The following is a 24,344-nucleotide window of genomic DNA, read 5'->3' on the forward strand; positions in this document are numbered from 1 at the left end:
GAAGAGGAGGAAGAGGAGGAGGAGGAGGAGGAAGAGGAGGAGGAGGAGGAGAAGGAGGAAGAGGAGGAGGAAGACGTCGACAAGAATGACCATAACTGGGCATGGTGGAGCACACTTTGTGCTCCCAGCACTTGAGAAACAGAGCAGGTGGATGTATTGTGAGTTCAAAGCCAGCCAGACCTAGGTAATGAATTCCAGAACTGCAAGAGCTACATGGAAAGATCCTGTCTCCAAAAAAAAAAAAAGTTTTTTTAAATACAAAAATAATAAAGCCCTCCATAATTTTATGAGGCAGGGAACATAGCAGATGTTTTACAAAGGATCCTAGGCAAAGACATATAGCTGGTCGATGGTAGACCCAGAATCAGTCCCATGAACTTTGGCATCACAGAAGTGTTATTAAGTGATATAATAGCAGGTTAATCTAATTATCACTCATTTTCAATTCATAAATAGTTATTTCTAAATTTTGCACAAGTTTTGAAATTTTTCAAAGCTTGATACTTGGGAGATTTAAAACCCAGCTTTCAGTAAGCCAAAAAATTTCTTTCTAAAAAAATTCTCAACAGGAAATATTAATCAAGTCAGTGGTTCATTTAGATTTTCAAGAAATGTTTGTTCAGCAGCATATAGCAGATGTCAAAGTCACTAATGAGCATTCTCTACTTTAGAATGTTAAAATCTCCAAATAATCCCTTCTGCTTGACTGTCGAGTTTACTTTTGAACATTCATTAAAGACTTGCCTGTACCCAAAATCCATGGAACTATAAAGCTAATATAACTTGCATTTTAATCAGTTATGGAAAGCAACAGAAATGACAGGATTGTTTCTACACAGTATGCTAGCTGGCCTGAAGGCCTTTTATTGCATCACTGAAAGAACTCACAGCCTAATAGTTTAATGTGAGGCTATCATTTGTATGTCAATCATATATAAGTATCGTTAAAGAGAATGTCTTAGTTGTGTTTTATTGCTGTGAAGAGTCGCCATGACTAAGCCAGTGCAGAAAAGAAGCCAGTGTATTAAGCTGGGGGCTTGCTTCCAGTTTCAGAGGGTTAGTCCATGACCATCATTTCAGGGAGCATGGCATTAGGCAGGAGAGCATGGGCTAGAGCAGCTGCTAAGTGCTTACATTTGATCTACAGGCACCAGAAAGAGAGACCAGGTCTAATGTGGGCTTTGAAATTGCAAAGCCCAGACCTAGTGGCTAACCTCCTACAACAAGGCCACACCTCCTAATCATTCCTAAACACTCCACCAACAAGAAACCATTCAAATACATGATCCTGCTCGAGCTATTCGCATTCAAACCACCACAGTTACCAACAACTACCCACCCCCACCTTTCTAAGCAGAAGCTCTAAGGACAAGAGGCTGACTATAAATATCCAACATACTTTACCAAGATCTCATAACACTTGGAAATATCAACAAGGGTGAGAGAGTCCTGTATAGTCAAAAGAAAGGCCAGAGCCTGGAGAACTAACACAAGTGACAGATTTTTTTTTCCTTTGAGACAGGGTTTCTCTGTGTAGCCCTGGCTGTCCTGGAACTCACTCTGTAGACCAGGCTGGCCTCGAACTCAGAAATCTGCCTGCCTCTGCCTCCCAAGTGCTGGGATTAATGGCATGCGCCACCACTGACTGGCTGGGTGACAGATTTCTACACATACATATCATAGCCACCTTTTTCTGCTGAGCACCTAACTAATATAGTGCCGACAAACATGACAGAAATAATTGATTTTCAGTTATATTTTTAAATTGTGTTTAAAATTAACTGGCAGAATCAGATAAACAATCCTCACTATTTTGGTCATACAGTCTATGGCTACATTATTATATGTCTTTTAAATTTGATTTCTGTAAAAAAGCCCACAGTAAAATGCTGTAATTACTGTTACCTTGAAAAACTGCAGACCATCCACAATGGTCTTGCATCTTGTTGGGCATTAGGGCACATTTTACTGCCCAAAATGGTTTATTTTATTTAAGAAGACTTTTTTTTTTTCATTTCTGCTTTCCGGCCTGTGTATTCCAATGTTAAACAAATCAAGTTTGACATCGCCCCATACTCATCTCCCTCTTCTTTCCGAAAGCATGCAAATATGCATACTCCACAGCGTTCATTTTAATAAGAGAAACCTAATTCTTACATCCTTCTATAGCTGTCACCTCCTCCAAAGCTTCTGAGTGAACATTCTCCAAGCTGTTGGGCTTCCGGGAAGAGCCCTGGTTCACCAGTCCCAATCTCAGCCTTCCAGCTGCATTGGTACAGCTGAGTGTCCCCCTGCTTTGAGTGACTACTATAGTCATTTGCTCGCTGTTAATATTCCTTTACAGGGAACAAAGCATCTCGTCATTACCTCTGCTCATCCTGATGGAGTTGGCAGGCGCAGCTCTGCTTCACCTGTAGCATAGCACACTTCTCAAAGGTTGGCATGGAATCTCCGGGAAAAGAGCTTTTATTTTCACTTGTGTTCATTTCCATCAAATGTGTGGCAGGTTCACTCCTTTAAGAGAATTATAAAAGTGAGTTTTTTTGTTTTGTTTTGTTTTGTTTGTTTTGGTTTTGGTTGGTTGGTTGTTTCTTTTTAGTAACTCTACTGACCAAGGTTAAAAAACAATTGGATGAAACCCTATCTTCCACATTTTAATTCATTTATTCACTTAAAAAAGATTAAAATATCCCAGCTAGAGGCAATGAAAGATGTGTTTTTCTAATTATAAGAACAGGTAGCATATAGAGGAGTTGATGGGTGAACATGGAGTTGGGCATGAGGAAGGCTTTACAGAAGAGTAAAATATTTTAAAAGGAGCTCATCAGGACAAACATGTGTAAGCACAAGGCCTAGGAACACGGCACTCAAACATCTTACGAGGAAAAATGAAAAATCCTCAAGCACTTAGAGATGAGTGTCATGCTGCTTGTACACATTGTGCAGATGGTTAGAAGTCACTGCCTGCGAGCTCCCTGGGACTCAACCACCAACCAAGGACTATATCTGGCAGCATGTGTATAATAGAGGATTGCAAAGTCAATCATCAATGGGAGGAGAGGCCCTTAGCCCTGTGAAGGTTCTGTGCCCCAATGTAGGGGAATGCCAGGGCCAATAAGTGGGAGAAGGTGGGGTGGCAGGCATGGGGAGAGGGGAGGGGACAGGGGTTTGTTCTTGGTGTTTTTTTGGTTTTGGGGGTTTTTGGTTTTTTTTTTTTTCTTTTTGGAGGGGAAACTAGGAAAGGAGAAATCATATGACATGTAAATAAAGACAATATCTAATAAAAATTATTTTAAAAAAAGGAAAAAAAAGAGAAGTCACTGCCTGCAAGCTGTGAAAGTGTGGAGAACAGAGGCCAACACTGGTTGTCTGCTTTGATCTTGTCTGTTAAGACAGCAAGGGTCACTGAGCTCAAAGCTCACCAACTGACCACACTGACTGGCCAGTACTCCACCCTCTCCCACTCCAGGGCTAGAAGCGTGGAAGCATCCTACAATGCCTGGCTTTTCCTGGGTGCTGGGGATCTGAACTCAGGTCCTCCTGCTTGCATAGCAAGCATTTTACTGCCTGAGCCATCTTCCCAGCCAAAGAATGAATGTTAGACATAGGAATAATATTAATAATTAGATTTGTGCTACACCTTTGTTTTGTTTTAAATATAATATTAACCCAAAATTACATTTAAAAGAGCACAGACTATATAATATTACAGCAAATGAAAAAAGTCTTCAAAGCAAAACCTTCCTTTTAAAACATGACAATAGAGTTCAGAGCAGCATAGTAAAATGTTGATTAGTATAACTCTGAACATAAGCTATGGGGTCGTTCTGCTCACTTTTAAAATCCATGCCTCCCAGATATCAACCTCCTTACCTGGTTGGAACTGGCACGTCTATTAGTATCACTATTCACAGAACACTTTATAAATTAAGCAGGATTCAATGTCAGACCTCTGCTTGACCAATACAGCTCTCCCTTACCACAGGCACCCACAACTTCAAATATGTCTTGTGGGAGACACTGAAGTCTCTTTTGATGGTGAATCTTAAATTGTTGCCACAGTGTTGCTTATCCTAACAACAGGGACCTCCTGGAGGTTTTTCCCACTTCCAAACGCAGCTCCTACAACATTTACTCTTTATATTTTACTTTGTTAAATATTTACTTTATATTTTACTTTGTTAAAAGTGATTTTATAAATGACTTTTGTTATCCCTTTGATTTATTTGCCACAGATAAAACGAGTATAAATGCAGGCAGAAAAGTAAGTAAGAGTTAGTAACTACAATGCTGGAACTTTCTGTCTACATGGAAAATTATTACTCTGGTCACTATAAAAGGTCATCAGAATTTTTTAACGATGATACTAAATGAAAATCCTGAGAATTGATGCACAACAAACTTTTTAAAGTGACAATTAGTTTAATGTTTAAAACAACACTCAAGGTAAACGTCATTTACTCATACAATGAATATACTTTGAGTAGCTTCTTACTGTATGCTAGCCCACTCTCTAACCAATGAGGTTATAGTTGTAAGCAGAGAAAAGTCTACTCTGATATCGAAGTACACATGGAATAACAATAAATGAGACAGAAAAACAGACATATAGTATGTAAGAGGAGGAAAATAAACTTTTATGTACTGTAAGGGTGCCGTGGAAGGAGCATTGTCCAATAGGACCAAGTGGCTATGCTGAAAATATGGCTTGTAAGCAAGAACTAAGGAGACAGTAGAACATGGCAGGCAACTGTGAGATAGAAAACCTGCAAGTTCAGAGAGATGCCTGAGTCTTCAGTGTGGCTGGCAAGGAGGGACAAGGACAGAAAAATCCTAGTTCAAGTCAGAGATAAAACAGGAGGCTGATCTGTGTGCATCATGAGGCACTGTGGCAGACAACCTGAGTAGAAATGGAGTGAGTGAGTTTGGGTTCTAGGTCAGGAACAACTGTCTGACTTCTGTGTCATTAAATTCATTAACCACAGACAAGGCTGCCCTCCTGTCTGCCAGCTACAATGGTTATGTTTATATAACATTGTTTCAATATAACTAGAAAATGGGATCAAACTATTTAAAAGTTTCTGAGAGTGAGCAATGCCTGCCTATTTCTTACAAAGTACAGAAAAATGTGATCACCATGAATGTTAGCCAAAATGAGAGCTTGTTTTGTAAGTCAAAATGATGATCTATTTTAAACTAATGTCATGGTCTTACTTATCGTGTTCTTTTTCCTTAAGAGCAAAATCCTTGTCATTAGTAGCCCCAGTGTGCCTTTGAGGAGTTGGTTCATTGCCTTTGTGGTCAGCAGTAGCAGTAACAGCCGCGAAAGCAGCAGCGACAGCAGCGGCGACCACAGCATTAATGGTAGTGTTGGAGGAGGCCACAGCAGAAGTAGCAGCAGCAGCAGAGGCAGCGGCAGCGGCGGCGGCGGCAGCGGAGGCATCAGAGGCAGAAGCGGAAGCAGCTGCAGCAGCCGCTGAAGCATCAGAAGCAGAAGCAGCCGCGGAAGCAGCAGAAGTGGAAGCAGCAGAAGCAGAAGCAAAAGCAACAGATGCGGAAGTGGAAGCTGCCGAAGCAGAAGCAAAAGCAGCAGAAGCAATATTAGAAGCAGCGGAAGCAGAAGTGGAAGCAATCTCTGCGGAAGTGGAAGCAGAAACAGCGGCAGCAGCGGCAGAGGCAGAAGCAACAGTACAAGTTGTTCTGTCATCAGAGTTCTCCAGCACTACATCCGGTACATCCTGGAGTCGGTAGTTCTCTTCTTCAACCTTTAAGGAAATTCAAGCTGTGTTATTTTTCATTAAAAGGGAGTTTTATAGATTCTTTCGTTTTATTACTTGTTAGTACCATGGTCTTGATTTTAGTCCACAAATATTTGTGTTTTAATTTTATCAGTACAGACCACTGACATTTTGTAACCTCAGCTTCACTTATGTTTGAGTAAAAGACCCAGAATTTTCAGAAATCTTAAAAGGGGACATGCTCCATCTGGCTTTTAAAAATCTTTCCTTTGCTGCTAAGCAGTGGCAGGTACACCTTTAATTCAAGCACTTAGAAAGCAAAGGTAAGCCGGGCAGTGGTGGCGCATGCCTTTATCCCAGCACTTGGGAGGCAGAGGCAGGTGGATTTCTGAGTTTGAGGCCAGCCTGGTCTACAGAGTGAGTTCCAGGACAGCCAGGGCTATACAGAGAAACCCTGTCTGGAAAAACTGAAAAAAAAAAAAAGAAAGAAAGAAAGGAAACAGAAAAAGAAAGAAAGAAAGAAAGCAGAGGTAGATTGATCTGTGTGAGTCCAAGGACAGCCAGGGCTACACAGAGAAACCCTGTCTCAAAACAAAACAAACCTAACCTGGTTTTTGGAGTTTTGGGGGGGTTGTTTGTTTGTTTGTTTGTTTGTTTTTTGCTACCAAACACATTCACTTCTTTAGTGATGTGAAGAAATATCAAGAAAAGGACAAAGTATATCCTCTCCAGTCTGCATGGCCTAAATTTTACATTAATCACCAGATTTAGAGACTGTGACAATAAAGAGATTCTGGAATAAAAGGAACCTCACCCTTCTGCACTACACCAGTCTTTCCTCGTGGTCTTTCACAATTGCTCACTGGAATCCTGGGATAGCAAATCAGTGAAGGTAGCCTTTGAGTTGCATTAACAACATGTGCTACTACCCACAGCAGAGGGCAGCTGCTGAGCTGCAAGTATGGACCTGGAGATCCCTTCCAACCTCTCTCTCCTTAACCATGACTGTTACAGCTGAGGGATATCGGGTGATGGCTTGCTTCAGCACCATCATCTGCATACAGTAGAAGTTATGTGAACAAAGCCTGAAGGCTCCATTCTAAGTGATGAGTTGGTGTTGCCCATTGGTTGATAAACTTCTAAAAGGCTGACTCCGATAGGTTACCCAGAAAACCCACTGAATCAGCTAAATTTAAGAACCGTGAGTTTGGGGCTTGGAGAAATGGCTCAGCAGTTAAGAGTACTTGGATTCGGTTCCAAGCACCCACACAGGGGCTCACATCTGTCTGAAACTCCAGTTCCAGGGGATCCAATCCCTTCTGACCTCGGTGAGAGCACCAAGCATGTATATGGTACACAGGCATACATGCAGGCAAAACATTCAAACACATACATAAAAGTAAAAAAAAAAAAAGGTGTGAGTTTCACAAACTAACTTCATGCTGCTTGACTGATGAGAAGCCTCATCTACTGTTACTTTCAAATAATTTGACAACTTGGTGTATCTCAGAATTAAACCTCCTACTTTACCATCAAATACCAAATTTGCCAATTTTAAATGCTAAGTTTTCCAAAAAATCCAAAAATAATTCAAATAGTGTAAAGAGGTGATGCAACAAAATGTTAAGGCAGATTATTAATAATAAAACCATGGAAGTATGTATACTTGTCTAGAGTATTTAAAGTGGTCATGTGAATGATCTGAGTGGTTCTAATAAGAGAAATGAGCTCTAAGCACAATGAATGCATGCATTTGATGGGGTGTTTGTTAATCTTAGATAAATTTTCATAGTTCTCATTCACTATTTCCTCCTCATTATGCAATCTGTCTTAAGACAATTAAAAAAACCCTATGTTTATAACACTTTATCATCTCCCTTTATTTTTTAATCACACGGTGTATGTCCAGGTTAATTTACCATGACATACACCTTGTGGAAAATTGAAACAGTGAAGATGTTTGGGATACAAAGTTCTGAAAATATTTTCCTCAACTTGTATTTAGACATCAAAAATTAATCCAGATCACATCGAGGCAGTGCACACCTTTAATCCTGTAGAACCGTGAAAGGCAGTCTGGTTCCTGGTTGAGCTAAGGCTAGAAACCCCAGTGACCCTGAAGGGATGGTCGGTGTTTCACATGATTCCCAGACACCAGGCTTCTGGCACGAGACCACAGCCCTCCATAGATTTGTGGTCATCAGTCACATAAGGGCAATGCCCCAAACCCCTCCACAGGTGGAGGATGTGACCTGTGGTCATGTAGCCTCAAGATAGATCTCCATTTTAATGAGGTGCCAAAAGGCCAGGAGGACTTAGCCAATAAACTCTCCTTCCCAGACACTCCTCCCTGCCAAAGGTATTTAACCCCAGGCCCATGTGGAGAGCCTTGGAGAAGGCCTTCGCCTACAGAAAGCCTTCCCAGCCATGGCAGCCACCAAGCCAAGCCTGCCACCACCAGAAGCCAAGGACTATCCCTGAGGGAGAAGCCAGAGCTCCCTGCTTCACCCTACCCCCAACCCTTGGCTAGATCCAGCCCGCAGGCCTCCCGCTCCAATCTTCTGCAGCTCCCAGCTACGCCTGGGTGTTGAGAGCCTGAGAACCAGACAGCCCAAGCCTCCTTGCAGGCCCAGGACCCCCAGCCAGCTCTGGCTGTCCCCCACCTCAGACTATACTTCCCCACCCCAAGAGCAGTGTCGTAGAGCTGTGAAACACCTGCCCACCTCCCCAGTGGCCATGCCCTGTGGCAGAGCAGATGCAGAACCCCAATAACCCTACATAATCCCAGCACTGGGGAGGCAGAGGCTGAAGGTAATTTGAGAGTTCAAGGCCAGTCTGGCCTATACAGCAAGTTTCTGATTAGCTAGGGCTAAATAACAAAATGTTTTCTCAAAAATAAAACCTATATCTAAATACAATTTCATTAATAAATAGCACAGTGGTATATGTGGATTTTTATAAGCAGAATAAAATTGGCAGAGAAAAATCCACAAACAGCTGCCCCCCCCCAAAAAAAAAGGTGAAGTTTCTTTTTCCAAAACCAGGAAATATTCCTGGGTCATTGTCAGCTTCCTCTGTCTTGCTGTAACCCATATGCAACATTTAATGCTCTGTTGGAGTGTAGAGGAGAAAAACTAACAGTGTCTGTCTAAAACCATGCTCTTTCACGTAGCATACTGTCTTTACCAGGTAATAGCCTCTACTCCCAGCTTTGTACTAGTTTGGTTTATATTAGCTGAATTCAAAAATACGCCATCTTTTATTTCAGGCTCATGATACATTATGAAGTATAACCACTGTCCTTTTGACTTTCTAGCTTATGCATATATCTAATATCTAATTTTCAATTAGTGATATTTTGGTTTGTAGATTTATCATTCGTATACCAAATACGTTGGTTCCTTTCAACTATAAATACCCTAGAAATCATTATCATCATCATCATCATCATCATCATCATCATTGCTTTCTGCATTGTTATAAAATTGCCTTCAATATGTTGAGGTGGCTGGAGACATGGCTCAGCAGTTAAGAGCACTGGCTGCTCTTCCAGAGGACCCCTGTTTGAGTCCCAGCACCCACACAGCAGCTCAAAACCACCTGCAACTTTAGTCTAATGCCCTCTTCTGAGCTCTGTGGACACTGCATACACATGATGCATAGACATATAAGCAGGCAAAATACTCATACACATAAAATAATACTGTTTTAAAATATTTAAAGTATGTTCTCATTCTAATTTGCTGTTCTCATAGTCTAATTTATTTTTCCTTAAGCCTTAGAAGGCTAAGTGACAAGTGTACCCGGGACTGGGGACAAGAAGGAGATGCCAGGACTTTTTCAAGACTGAGGGTTTTTTATAGTATCTGCAATACAATGGGGACAGTCTCTCCAGTGCATCTTTTCCCTCACAAACACATTATCTTTTAAGTTAGGGGGAATTACCTTTAAGTGTGCTTTTCCTTTAGAGATACTAGGTGGTGGCTTTTTCTCAAAGGGCTCAGGAAATGTCCTTAATTTGTTTCTGAGGACTTTGTTAAGCTGTTCACTTTGCTGGGCTTCCTCCACTGTTTTCGTAGGAGCACACCCTGAATGTGCAGGTCTATGTCCTTCATCACATTTCCTTTTCTCTTTTTGTTCTTGAGATGTCTTTTGCAGATGGTCAGGTGGAAGGTTTGTTTTCCTGGCTTTAGATGTTTTTTGTCTTGGAGTACTGGTTTTTAAAGCACCTTCATCCTTACCAGTCATTGAGGGGAGTGGACACAGAACAAACAGAAATGAACTCATAGCACAGTTATTTTCTTCATATCAGCTTGGCCACTCACAACCCACTGGTCCATCATTAAGAAATAAACAGGGCAGGGGCTGGTGAGATGGCTCAGTGGGTAAGAGAGCACTGACTACTCTTTCAAAGGTCCTAAGTTCAAATCCCAGCAACCACATGGTGGTTCACAGCCACCCATAATGAGATCTGATGCCCTCTTCTGATGCATCTGGAGTCAGCTACAGTGTACTTATATATAATAATAAATAAATCTGTGAGCCAGAGCAAGTGGGAACTGAATGAGTGGGGTTGACCAGAGCGAGCAGAGGTCCTAAAAATTCAATTCCCACCACATGCAGGCTCACGACCATCTGTACAGCTACCGTATACTCACATACATAAAAATAAACAAACAAACAAACAGGACTGCAGATATGGCTCAGAGGTACAGTCCTTGTGAGGCCCTAAGTTCAATTCCTAGCACCAGAAAATAATTTTAAAAGAATGTGGAAATCATTTACCCCAACCTAGACTAAAAGAAGACCATGAGGTAACAAACTTAATTTTGTCAATGTTATTTAGAATAGATATGCCACTATGTGCTAAACTTAAAAAAGTAATTATTGCTTGCTTGCTTGCTTTCTCTCTTTTTTAACAAGAGTCTCACTGCACAGCCTTGGCTAGCCTGGAACTCACAGACATCTGTCTGCCTTTGCCTTCCAAAGGCTGGGGTTAAAACTGTGGTCCACAACACTTAATTAAATTAGATGATCTTTTAATATTACAGAAGAAGCCAGGCATAGTGATGCATGCCTTTAATCCCAGCACTGGGAGGCAAAAGCATGAGGCCAGCCTAGTCTCCATGTGGGGCCCCGGCTGTCACACAGTCTCCTGGGAACTAGAGAGAGCCACATCCCTGCAGTCCCCTTCTCTCAGACATGGTCTTTCCCTTCTCCCCTTGAGGGAAATGTTGTCCAAAGGAGGAAACTGTCATATATATACATGAAGGAATTCTCATCCAAAAATAGTTTTACCTCACATTACCTAGATCATAGTGAGCCCTGACTCTGCATACTAGTCCTTTTCCCTAAGATCACTAACTAATCAGGCAAGCTTTGAATGAGTAAGAGCAAAAATTAATAAATACAAATCAAAAAGGAAATCAATTCTTAAATTTTACTTTAAGCTACATATTATAGGAGTGTGATGCATCTTTACAGTCTGTCTGTTTTAAGTTCAGTTCTCATATATTCTAATTTCCACTAAAGACAATGCATAAAAATTTTCATGCTGTTTACTCATAGGCTATGTTAAGATAAAGAAAGGTAGAAAATTATTTTTGTATGCACTACCCCATAGGTTCTCTTCTGGTAGAACGAGTCTATTAAGGCAGACTGGGTGGATTTTGCAACTCTGTTCTCTGTCTCTGTACTCTGTCCTCAGGACAATTAGAAACCATGAAGCAGAACTAGTTGGCATGAGTGACTGATAATAGGAAACTACAAATTCAAGTCACTGAGAAGGAACCCCTTATCCTTGCCTCTAACCCAGTGGCCGTCACTGTCACATTGCTCACAACTTCAAGTACTTAATAGAACTCAACTTAGATCATTCCTTAATCACATAAACAAGAGCGTGAGGACTACACAGATGGGCTGGAGAGCTGGTTCAGTGGTTAAGAGTACTGGCTGCTTTCCCAAAGGACCTGAGTTCGATTCCCAGCACTCAAATAGTAGCTCATGGCCACCTGTAACTCCAGTTCCAGGGTGATCTAATGCCCTCTCCTCACCTCCAAAGGCACCAGGCACACACATGATGCACAGCTATACATGTAGATGAAATGCATAAAATAAAATAATTTTTTTAAAAACTACAAGGGAAAAGATACTTCAATTATAAAGATACTTTAAGAATGGTTTATATTTTATTTAATGTTTCTATATTCAAAATGTTTTATCAAATATATAAATAGGAAATAAAAGGCCAAGGGAGAGATGGCTCAGCAGTTAAGAGCACTGTTTGCTCTTTCAGAGGTCCTGAGTTCAATTCTCAGCAACCACATGGTGGCTCACAACCATCTTCTGGCGTGTGTCATACATGCAGATAGAGTAATCATATGCATAAAGTAAATAAATCTTTAGAAAGAAAGGAAGGAAGGGAGGGAGGGAGGGAGGGAGGGAGGGAGAGAGGAAGGGAGGGAGGGAGGGGTGGGAGGAAGAAAGGAAGGAAGGAAGAAAGGAAGGAAGGAAGAGAAGTGGGAGGGAAGGAAAGAAGGAGGGAGGGAGAGAGGAAGAGAGAGAGAAAGAGAGAGGGAGAGAGAGAGAGAGGGAGAGAGAGGGAGAGGGAGAGAGAGAGAAGGAAAGAAAGAAAGACTGAATGGCCTGCAGCCTGAAGTCCTGTTGAGGTGAGACAGGGGCTCCCTGGACCAAGCTGGCTAGCCTGGTCACAGACATTTGCCTGCCTTTGCCCCCCAAGTGCTGGAATCAACTAGCTGAAGGAAATGTCTTTACATATCCATATCCAGACCCATTTAGATTTGCTAAATCAACCTCCCCAGAGCACTTGGACTTGTACTCTCAGATTCTCTCAGGGTGCTGGCTGTCACATAGTCTCCTGGGAACTAGAGAGAGCCACATCCCTGCAGTTCCCTTCTCTCAGATATGGCCTTTCCCTCCTCCCCTTGAGGGAGATGTTGTCCAGAGGAGGAAACTGTCACTAGCTGACAATCTGTTGTAACTTTCTTCTGTAGTGACAGCTCTGGAAACAATAACCTCAAAATGCACCTTCATTTCACTACATTAAAAATGTCTCCCATGTCCCAACAAGACCTTGGAGAATGGAGACCAGATTTTAATCTTTTATGTGAGTGGTCATTACTTCAAGAAAACAATAAAATGTCAGTAAGTCATTTGTTCACTGTCACTGTAACCTAGTCACTCCCTAGCTTATTTCCTCAAAGGTCCCATCACATTTTTTTCTCTAAAACATTTTACAAATCAATATTTTTTTTCCAAACTAAGGGTTTCATGTCCTGAATTGACCAAGAACCTTCCCTATACAAATGGATGAGAAAGCAGGGAGTGCTGGTACATGACTTTGATCCCAACACTTGGGAGCCACCATCAGGTAGACCCCTGTGTGTGTCTACATAGTGAGTTCCAAACCATTCAGGACTACACAGTGAAACCATGACTCAATAAATAAGTTAACTAATAACTTTCAAGTATCATAAGAAATTTAACTTATTTTGAATGGAAGATGGAGAGATGGCTCAGTGGTTAAAAGCACTTGCTACACTTCCAGAGGACCCGGGTTTGGTTCCCAACACCCACATGGTCAGGCCCACAGCCGTCTGTGACTTCAGTTGCAGTAGATACAATACCTGCTTCTGATCTTTACAGGCACCAGGCACACTCATTATAAATGTTTAAGTTCCCACAATTTCTTCAATGTCAGTTTAATACAAAAGAAAAACTAGAAATAGGGAAGTTCTCTTAAAACCTATGTTCTAGTAAAATTAGGGTGTCTGAGGACAACACAACTATGCTCTTCTGTGAAGCTTAAAGCACCAGAGAGATTCCAAACCAATAACTGCCTACTCCATTGGAACTCACTTAGTTACATGGGAGTATTAGCAAAAACATATTAGTTAATTTACAGATCATCCTGCATTAAGCTCAGTAGATAAAGCACTTCCCATGAACTATAAAGGTTAGGGTTCAGATTCCAACACCCACAGAAAAGGTAGGCAGGAATAGTGGCCAACCTATAAACCTGATCCTCCAGAGGATCCAAAGCAGGCTGCCTAGTCAAACCAGCCAAAACCAGTGTGAGCTTCAAGGTCAATGAGACATACTCCATCAAAAACTGAAGTGCAATGGTATGGAGGAAGGCATCCAAGATCAGCCTTGAGCCTCTACATCCATATGCACACATGTACCCACATCACATACACATGTGTGCGCACACACATACACACCACACACAAGCACATGAAAAAAAACCTCAACTGTAGATTTACCCAAATAATTCTTGGTTAGATATCAAATATGCTTTATGTGGGAAGAACTATTTCTAATATAAATGTCCAGTCACTGGGTATGTTCCAATCCATTCTGGTTGTTGTTGTTGTTGTTGTTGTTTTAGTTTGTTTGTTAGTTTGTTTGTTTGTTTTGAGAAAGAGTCTATGTAGTCCAAGCCATCCTGGAACTCTCTATATAAGATAAGACTGACCTAGAACTCAGAGATGTGTTATAAGTATTTTTCCTACATGTAAGTGCTCTGTGTATATGTCAGGTGCCCACAAAGACCTAAAGAAGTCTTAGGATCTCCAGCAACTGGAGTAGCCGATTGGAAACAATCCTGGTCTTCTGCAAGAGCAGCCAGTGTTCTTAACCACCAAGCTGTTTTGTCATCTCAATTTATTCTCTTATTTGGCCACCTCTACCTCAGAAGCATTTTACAGGGGCTGGAGAGATGGCTAAGCAGTTAAGAGCACTGACTGCTCTTATAGAGGTCCTGAGTTCAATTCCCAGCAACCACGTGGTGGCTCACAACCATCTGTAATGGGATCTGATGCTCTCTTCTGGTGTGTCTGAGGACAGAGATGGTATACTCACATATATAACATAATTTTTTAAAGTATCTTACTAGTCATTAGGAATTTATGAAAGTAAATATATGCATGCCACAACTACAAAATGTTTTCCCCCAAATCAACTCTCCACATGAAACATTGATAGGAAGGCAACTGTGAATTTTAGGAAACACTACAAAAACAAAGTGTATAGCAAAAAAAAAATTAATCTTACAAGAATATTACCTTAGTATCAATATTACTATCATCTGGTTTTCACCTGGGGATATGAGGTCCAAATCTGCAGGAGGACCTCCACAGTAAAGACATACAATAATGAGCAAGCTGAATATTTTAACAAAATCTGGGAAAAGGTTAGTTACACATTAAATGGTATTTCCTTATTTATTTAATTGCAAGTTAACCTTTGAACATTTCTAATTAGCACTTTCTGCCTTCAATTACCACAATCTGTAAGACATGAAAACTGACTCATAATCCATGCAGAAAGAGCAAAGGCCAATATTGGCAAAGCCTGAAATAATTTACCTGCACAAACTGCCTGACCTGAAGGCTAAACTGAAATATCCTTTGTAATGGTTTTGTGATGGTTTGTATCTGCTTGGCCCATGGGGAGTGGCACTAGGAGGAGGTGAGGCCTTGTTGGAATGGGCGTGGCTTGGTTGAAGGAAGTGTGTCCCTGTGTAGACAGGCTTTGAGTCCTCCTATGCTCAGGCTCTACCCAGGGTGAAAGAGCCTCTGCCTGGTGCTCGTGGAGGACAGATTCTTCCTGGCTGCCTTCAGATCAAGATATAAAACTCTCAGCTACTCCTCCACCACCACGTCTGCCCGCAGGCTGCCATGCTTCCTGCCATGATCATGATGAGCTGAACCTCTGAAACTGTAAGCTAACCATGTTTATAAAAGTTGCCTTGGTCATGTTGTCCCTTCACAGCAATGGAAACGCTAACTAAGACACCTTTTAGGAACTATATAACATTTGCTACCTGAACAGAAGCAAAGTCATTACTGAGTTGGAGAGATGGCTCCACAGTTAAGAGCACTTGCTACTGTTCTGGAGGATCAAATTTTGGTTCCCAGCACTCGGTTTCCACCATCCATGTCAGGCATCTCACAACCACCTGTAACTCCAGCTTCAGAGGATTTGGAGCATCTGTAGACACCTGCACTCAAGTGTACATATCCATGTGCAGACACATATGCTTTATCCAAAATTAAAAATAATAACTTTGGAATAATCATGACCTTTGGAAGAGCAGCTACACATTCCATTTTAAAATTTTTAAAACAAGGCAGAAGATTCACTATGCCCACTGCTTATCCATCAGTAAAGACTGTACAATTTATAGCCTTTAGATTGTCCATATCTAGTCAAGCTCTAAGTGGGTTCTCTCTGGAAGCAACTGATACCACAAGTCTACTGGCTATAGAGATCCTGTAACATCTTTTAACAAAAAACTCAGAATCTTTCAAGTTTTCTAAACAAACCACCAGAAAAGCACCAGGTTTGGTTAGCCTTTAGAATATATTCAATATTCTGTATCTTGATATTTTTATATATATTACCTTTGTCAGTCTTGCAAACTGTAATACTTAACAATTTTCTACAACCCAGATTGTGACTTGATATGTTGTTCCTCTTCACATTCCATTCATCACCTTTACTTCATCCCTGTCCTCTGCTACAGAGCTAGCTTGCTTGTTCCAGGGGATCAAATTCAAGTTGTCATTCTTGACAGCAGAACCTCCACCCACAGGTGTCACACTGATTGCACTCTTATCTTCAATAGGCTTCACTGCACAGTCTTACCTACTATATTATTAAAATATGTGCCTACCTGTGGATAAATAAGAAAGACTACTAGGCTGAGAATTAAGAAATAATTCTCAAAATGTATTTCTGCCTCTTAGTGTATTTTCATGTTGCTTTTGTTTACATTTAAGATTCTCCAGCAGAACAGCCATTTGGGCAGAGTGTGAACCATGAATCAATGTCTTACAGAGCACTTTGCCTAATCTCTACAGTTCCTTACAATTCTGAATGTCTAACCCTGGTGTGATGGTGCATGCCTTTAATCCCAGGACTCTGGAGGCGGAGGTAGATGGATCTCTGAGTTTGAGGTCACTCTGGTTTACTAAGCAAGTTCTAAGAAAGCCAGGGCTACACAAAGAAAATCTGTCTGGAAAAAATATTAATCTTATAGATGCTTTTAGTCTGTCTACAAAAGAAATGGAATGTGTAGCTGTCAGAAATAAATAAGGAGGAGAAAAGAAGAAGAGGAGAAAGAGAAAGAGGAGGAGGAGGAAGAGGAGGATATTGAAAACTAGCCAGGCATGGTGATGCAAGCCTTTAATAATCCCAGCACTCTGGAGCCAGAGGCAAGAAGATCTCTGTGAGTTTTTTTTTTCTTTAAGATTTATTTTATTTTATGTGTATAGCTGTACAGATGGCGTGAGCTATCATGTGTGTGGCTGCTGAGAATTGAACTCAGGACCTTCTGCGGGATAATTCCGACCCCGCTTCCTCCGGCCCCACTCACTCTGGCATAATTTGCTGTAGCTGTCTTCAGACTCACCAGAAGAGGACGCCCAATCTCATTACAGGTGGTTGTGAGCCACTATGTGGTTGCTGGGATCCGAACTCATGACCTTTGGAAGAACAGTCAGTGCTCTTACCCTCTGAGCCATCTCGCCACCCCTCTCTGTGAGTTCAAAGTCAACCTGTTCTTCATAGTAAGGTCCAAGATAGCCAGGACTCCATAGAGAGACCCTCTCTCAAAAAATAAAAAATAAGAAAGGAGTATAGTCATTGAAAACAAAAGCCAACCAACTGCAAAGTAAAAGGGGGGGGAGGGAAGACTCAGGAGACACTGCAGAAGAAGGAACAGAAAAAAGGTGGGGAAAGGGCTACACAAAATGCCATCCTTTGTGGGTGAGACACAGCCATTGCAATCAGGAACTCTCAGCACCTGAGTGCACCCACTCAATGGAGCCCACACTGAGTCCACAAAAGAATGGACTGCCAACAGTCAGGCATGGAATAAGGGGCTCGGGAAGCACCCTCACCGCTAGACTATTTGCTACTGATAGAATTAGAGAGAACAGAGTTCCTGTCTTCAATTCTGTGCCCTCTGATGATAACTACATGCCTCACCAGGCTCCAGGGAATAGTGGAAGTCTCATGGTTACACAGATGGCCCTGACTGTGGTGGTTTGAATGAAAGTGACCCCATTGCCACCATAGACACATAGATTTGTATACTTGGTCACGAGACAGTGGCACGATCTATAAAGAATAGAAGGTGTGACCTTGTTGGCGGAAGCTTGTCACTGGGGCTGGGCTTTGAGGTTTCCAAAACTCAGTTCCAAGCCCAGAGTTTCTCTCTTCCTGCTGCCTAAAGATCCAGATGTGGAACTCTCAGCTATTTCTCCAGCACCATGTCTACTCACAATGATGATAATGGACTAAACTTCTGAAACTGTAAGCCAGCCCCAATTAAATGATTTTGCTGAGGTCATGGTGTCTCTTCACAGCAACAGAACACTGACTAAGACACTGACTAACTAAATGAATCACAAAACAAAATCCCAAATTATGAATCTGGTAAAAGGATGGTGGGGGTGGTTGACAGGGAAAAGAAGAAGATAAGAAAGGGTATTTGGTAAAGAGTGATGAGAATGTATTATATACATGTATGAAATTGTCAAAGAATGGGGGCTGGTGAAATGGCTCAGTGGTTAAGGGTACAGACTTCTCTTCCAGAGGTCCTGAGTTCAATTCCCAGCAACCACATGGTGGCTCACAACCATCTGTAATGGGATCTGACATCCTCTTCTGGTGTGTCTGAAGACAGCGACAGTGTACTCATATAAATAAAGTAAACAATTATTTTAAAAAAGAAATTGTCAAAGAACAAAATTAATACGAGCATGCAACTCTTTTGGGGTAGTAGCTTCCAGGGAAGGCCACAGTGGGAAATCAGCATGTGGAGAAATCAAGTAAACTCTCCCAAGCAGTGGCTAAGTGTGATTACTAGAACATGCTCTATAATAGATACTCTTCACTTGATTTTTCCTGTGTAAAATCTGTGACCACAATGAGAACCTTTGGTGATGCTCCAGAGGATGGCTCCACATCCATGCACAGAAGAGCAGCACTAACTGCGCGCAGTATGTTATTTTTTAAAATCAAGACATAAAGTTGGGACTGGGACATGTTGAAGAGGATATGGCAAGGCATGGAGGGGAAAGTGGGGGTAGAAATAATCATATTTAATTGTATTCATGCATGAAATTCTCAAGAATAAAGAAAAAATTAAACTTTAATAATTAAAAACAGGTATTGGCTACCATTGAATTACCAAAAATATAAGGATAAACTATTATACTACATAATATGGCTCCCCAGAAGAACTCTGTACTAGAGGCAATATGTAATTAAATGATCTGAATTGATCTGATACTGATATCTACTTTGATGCTAGTGTTGCATGGGTCCAAATCATTCTATGCTAAGGGACAAGAGAATGCTCAATAATTAGACAGGCTAATAGTCAGAGACTTATTCATCAATACCACAAACCAATTATTCAAGCTCTCTGAATAGCCAAGTGAGCAATTGGTACAAAATACATTATAATGGCATATATAGTCTGTAAATCTGCTGTGATAACTATATGATATAGCAGGCATTAAGTATATGATATAGTATCTATATAAGACCACACTACACAAGTATTAATGTCTTATCTATGCATTCTCCAATTACTTACTATATTTCCAAATATGTGAATTCCTACATGGGTAAAGAGCTATATTCAGTATTGTCATCTGTTTCAAAGGAGAAAGGCAAAACATCTTTTGTAACAATAGAAAAATATAACATCACACTTATAAGACGAGTACGTGGTTATAATGTGTTCCTTTGAGAGACTATCTAAAGTGAATATTAAATAGACTGTTGATAGGCAATTAATATAAGAGCTCTTACTTCCAATATTGTACATTTCAAATATTATAAGAAAGACATTTATCAAGACTGAATGGCAGAACAGCCAGAGCTATACAGAGAAATCCTGTCTCAAAACAAAACAAAACAAAACAAAAGACTGAATGGCTAACAATAGACTGCTACATACAATGACAATAATCCTAATTGTACACTATCAAAGTAATAAAAATTGATATTGTTAGCAGAATCAGATTGACAGTGTCAAGAAAAATATCATGTTCTTTTTCTTGAACTAATGGCACTAACAAAAGTTCCAAGAGAATGTACTTAAGACAAAGATTTTTCTCCACAATTTTAACTGAAGTTGGTAGGAATAAAAAAGTCCTGGCTGAAGGAAGCCAGCCAGATCTATGGAAACTGTTCTCTGCAGCATGGCGGGCCTCAGCCTATCCTCATCACCACAAAGAAAGGTCTAATAATATTATGCTGAGATAGTCTATAGATATATAGATAGAAGAAAGCCACCGGTGTGGCTATAGCAGAACTGACCCTCCTCACCTCGTCTCGGGCGAAGCACATTGTTCAGATTCATCTACATTCTTCACTCCCTGAAAAGTGTGCTTCCCAAGAGCAAGGCAAGTAGGAAAGATGCTGCTGCAAGGACGGTCGCAGAAAGAGCAAACTGCAGGGTTCCTCCTGCTGTCAGACTCTTAGCCAGACTCAACTTTGAAGTTCAGAATGATGTCACTTCCTCAACTCTTCAACTGCTGTGGACATCTTGCTTTATAGCCATGTAAACCATGCACATCATCTCCTATGCTGATTAAGAATAACATCAACAAAGGATAATAGATGGAAAACACCAACATAAGGAGCAAAACTACACCCTAGAAGAAGCAAGAAAGTAATCTTTCAACAAACCCACACAAACATAATTCCACATCTAACAACAAAAATTAACAGGAAGCAACAATTACTTTTCCCTAATATCTCTTAACATGAAAATTAATATTACCAACATATCCTAAATCAATTTTTTAAAAAAGAAAGAAAACCAGTATGGGAGGTAGACCTAGTGAGGATTCATGTAGAAAGTTCACAGATCCCTGTCTTCGATCCCAAGCAAGCCACAAGAGGGACAGGTTACATTGCTAAAACTGTTCAGTGAGCCAATTATATATTATGGCAGAACACAGTCACCAAGGAATGAGAAGTGATTAAGGTGAGAGCCGGACAATATGCAGATGCTGTTCCAAACTGGGAAGTTTAGAGAGCAAAAAGCAGACAACTTAAATTGCGCTGGGAGAAATTACTGAAAATGCTTGAACACTGTATCTTATTACATAATGACATTTGGGCTTTGTTGGTGATGATGATGTATTTTCTTTTGAGACAGGCTCTTACTGTGTAGCTCTGGCTGTTCTAGAACTTACTCTGTAGATCAGGCTAGCCTTGACCTCACAGACATCCACCTGCCTCTGCCTCCCACGTGCTGGAATGAAAGGCATGACATAGTGACATTAGTGACACTGAACTTCATAGGGGCAAAATATATTACATTTATCATAAAAATTAAATGAAAAATTTACTTTTATTACAAGTCCAATTTATGATACTGTGACTACAATGTATTAGGTTAAAAATATTTTTCCTATTTATACAAAGATATTGGGGTCAAAACTAAATAAGCCAAAATTATCAGACATATTAGTTTCATATTTCAATTTTTTTAGGAATAATTTCTTAAATTCTGAATTCCAAATGTTAGAAAACAAATTAATAAACAATTCAACTAAAACATACACCTTCACTCTTTTAAAATTTTTATTCGTTTTTTTTTGTAGGCTAGGACCACCTTGAGTAATTCAGTATCAAAAATCTTACCTGCACTGCTCTGCGTGGATTTTTTACAGACTGGATTTTGCTGTTTCTTGGGTATTGCTCCACTGCGGCATTCAAAAAAAAGGTGGTATTTATTTTATTATTTATATGAAAATATTTACCAAGTATTCTAATTCTGATTTTGAATTCACAGTGTACCTTACATTAGAAATGTATCAACAACTATCAGAACTTGTGTTCTTCAACAGTTAACTGTCATGGTCCTCACTTTTCTTCTCATGTAGAAGAAACGTAAAGAATTCAGCCCTTGGTTAAAATAACAAAACCATGGGCTGGAGAGTTGGCTCAGCAGTTATAAGCAATGACTGCTCTTCCAAAGGTCCTGAGTTCAAATCCCAGAAACCACATGGTGGCTCACAACCATCCGTAATGAGATCTGATGCCCTTCAGATTCTGGAGTATCTGAAGACAGCTACAGTGTACTTACATATAATAAATAAATCTTTTAAAAAAATAAATAACAGGCCGGGCGTGGTGGTGCACGCCTTTAATCCCAGCACTTGGGAGGCAGAGGCAGGCAGATTTCTGAGTTCGAGGCCAGCCTGGTCTACAGAGTGAGTTCCAGGACAGCCAGGGCTACACAGAGAAACCCTGTCTCGAAAAACCAAAAAAAAAAAAAAACCACACACACATATCACATACATCACACACACTATACACACACCATACACACACCACCACCACACCACACACATCACACACATACCATACACATCACATACACCATACAAACACATACACACCACACAGCACACACACCACATACACACACCACACACATACCACACACCACACACATACTACACATACATCACACACACACACACACACCACAGCATACATCACACATACTACACAACACATACACCACATACCACACACACATCACACACTCACCACACACACCACACACATACACATACACACACACCACAGCATACACACACCATATACACACATCACACACACACACACTACACAGCAAACACACCACACACATCACACACACACACAAACACAAGAGTTGGGTTCTTCCCTATGTTCCACTCTGGTGACTGTAGTAATGGCTGCCTTCGTATTTGTGTGCTCCTGGAGTTAGTGCTCCTGTTTCACTCATCTGCCCATGTCCCTCAGGTACCACAGCTCTATCCCTGTCATGACCTTTGGAGGCACTTCACTGAGTGTGATGCGGTCTACAAAGAGGCTGGTTCCATAGATCATGAACTGGATCCATCGCTCTGCCAGCACTCACAGAACGGACCACCACATTCTTGGTGCCTTCGAGCACTATGTTAACTGTAACATTTCTTAATAGTCCATTAAGTGTTGAAACCACTGCCTGGCTGCTTCTGTGCCTCACAGCACTTCTGTGTAATGCCGAGTCCTTATGGTTCACAGACTGTGCCAGAACTCACAGAACAGCACAGTCCTTCAGCTGTTCCTTCCTGACGGCAACTAAGAGCTGCAGATTTCGGGGGTGGCTGTCGGTCCTGTTTTCCTAGACTCCACACTGGGCTTCACCACTGTCGTTGAGAAGACTGTATAGACCAGACCATATCCAATGGCCACTGCTAAAGGGATGTGCAGCAAAGCCTGAAAAGTCCTTGAAGAGCACTACTTTTTTTTTCTTAACGTCTTCTTGAAATTTAAATCACCCAAAATACATTAGTTCTATGCCTCAAAAAAAGTTAATATGTGCGTACAGTTGGCCTGTCTATTAAAGAGGTGAGGCCTAGCTGTGGAGGTAGGCCCCTGTGGGTGCACCTATAAAGGGTGTGTTAGCCTTTAGGTGTCCTCCATCTTTTTCGGCTTTCTTGCTTCTGGGAGCAGAGTACTCACCTCTGCCACAAGGTCCCATTACCGAGGCTTACAGCCCAGACAGCCTTGGACTGAAACATTCGAAGCCCTGTGCCAAAATAAACTTGAACTCCTCTCATCTGTTTCAGGAGTTTGAGTGCACAGATGCACAGCTGACTAACATAGCAGCAAAACAATTCAGAGAGGGCAGAAATTTAAAAAATAAAAAATAGTACCCAGTAACATCATTTATTGATCATGGCAACCTGATGTATTGGACTATTCAAATAGCAATTTAAGAGGTTAGAGAGATGGTCCCATAGTTACGAGCACTGGCTGGTCTTGCAAAGGACACAAGTTTGATTCTCATCACCCGTATGGAAGCTCACAACCACCTGTAATTCCAGTTCCAGAGGATCCAACGTCTTCTTCGGGGCTTCTGGCTTTGAGTGGAAGCAAACACGCACTCAGGTATGCATATGGGCACATAAAATAAAAATAAATTAATAAAGATGAATTTAAAAAACAACCAGAAACATTGCATGATCCAAGAGACAACCTGGTTTTTCAAACTCTATGTTAACTGTAACATTTTAATGTACAAAAATGTTACAGTTTAAAGAACATATATAAGCAGGAGAGTGAGAATACTTAGAAAGGGTTATGAATTACATTGTCAATCAAAATTAAACTAGTATCTATACTTTTAAAACTAAGCAGTATTTCTAGGTGTGGTAGCACATGCACTTGGGAGGCAGAGGCAAGACGATCTCTGTGAATTTGAGTCAATCCTAGTCTACATAGTAAGCTCCAGGTCATAGTAAGCTCCAGTAGAGCTACATAGTGAAAGACCCTGTCTCAATAAATAAATAAATAAATAAATAAATAAATAAATAAATAAATAAATAAAACAGACAAAAAATAGTCACTATGTAACAAGATACAATATTCAAGCATTTTCATTAATATAAAAAATGAATATAAAACCTCCTAACAAGCTGGAGGGTGGTGGCACACATCTTTAATCCTTTAGTCCCAGGAAGGAAGAGGCAGACACATCTGAGTCTGAGACCAGCCTCGCCTAAACAGCTAGTT

The 24,344-nt window shown here is 40.8% G+C and overlaps 1 protein-coding gene across 2 annotated transcripts in view; it reads right to left on the bottom strand.

Moving 5' to 3' along the window:
* Positions 1–2,023: 2,023 nt before the first annotated feature.
* LOC116072665 (platelet binding protein GspB-like) overlaps positions 2,024–24,344 on the bottom strand; it is a 30,044-nt gene continuing 7,723 nt past the window's right edge. For both annotated transcript variants that reach the window (XM_031344157.1, XM_031344168.1), the window contains 5 exons: positions 21,435–21,496; positions 20,984–21,042; positions 9,684–9,974; positions 5,215–5,765; positions 2,024–2,514 (listed from right to left, as the gene is read on the bottom strand). In XM_031344157.1, the coding sequence (XP_031200017.1) occupies positions 2,364–2,514; positions 5,215–5,765; positions 9,684–9,974; positions 20,984–21,042; positions 21,435–21,496 (1,114 nt within the window). In that variant the 3' untranslated portion in view covers positions 2,024–2,363. The remainder of the gene's footprint in view (positions 2,515–5,214; positions 5,766–9,683; positions 9,975–20,983; positions 21,043–21,434; positions 21,497–24,344) is intronic.

This window comes from Mastomys coucha, unplaced genomic scaffold (genome assembly GCF_008632895.1).
Source record: "Mastomys coucha isolate ucsf_1 unplaced genomic scaffold, UCSF_Mcou_1 pScaffold10, whole genome shotgun sequence".
NCBI classification, from domain to species: Eukaryota; Metazoa; Chordata; class Mammalia; order Rodentia; family Muridae; genus Mastomys; species Mastomys coucha.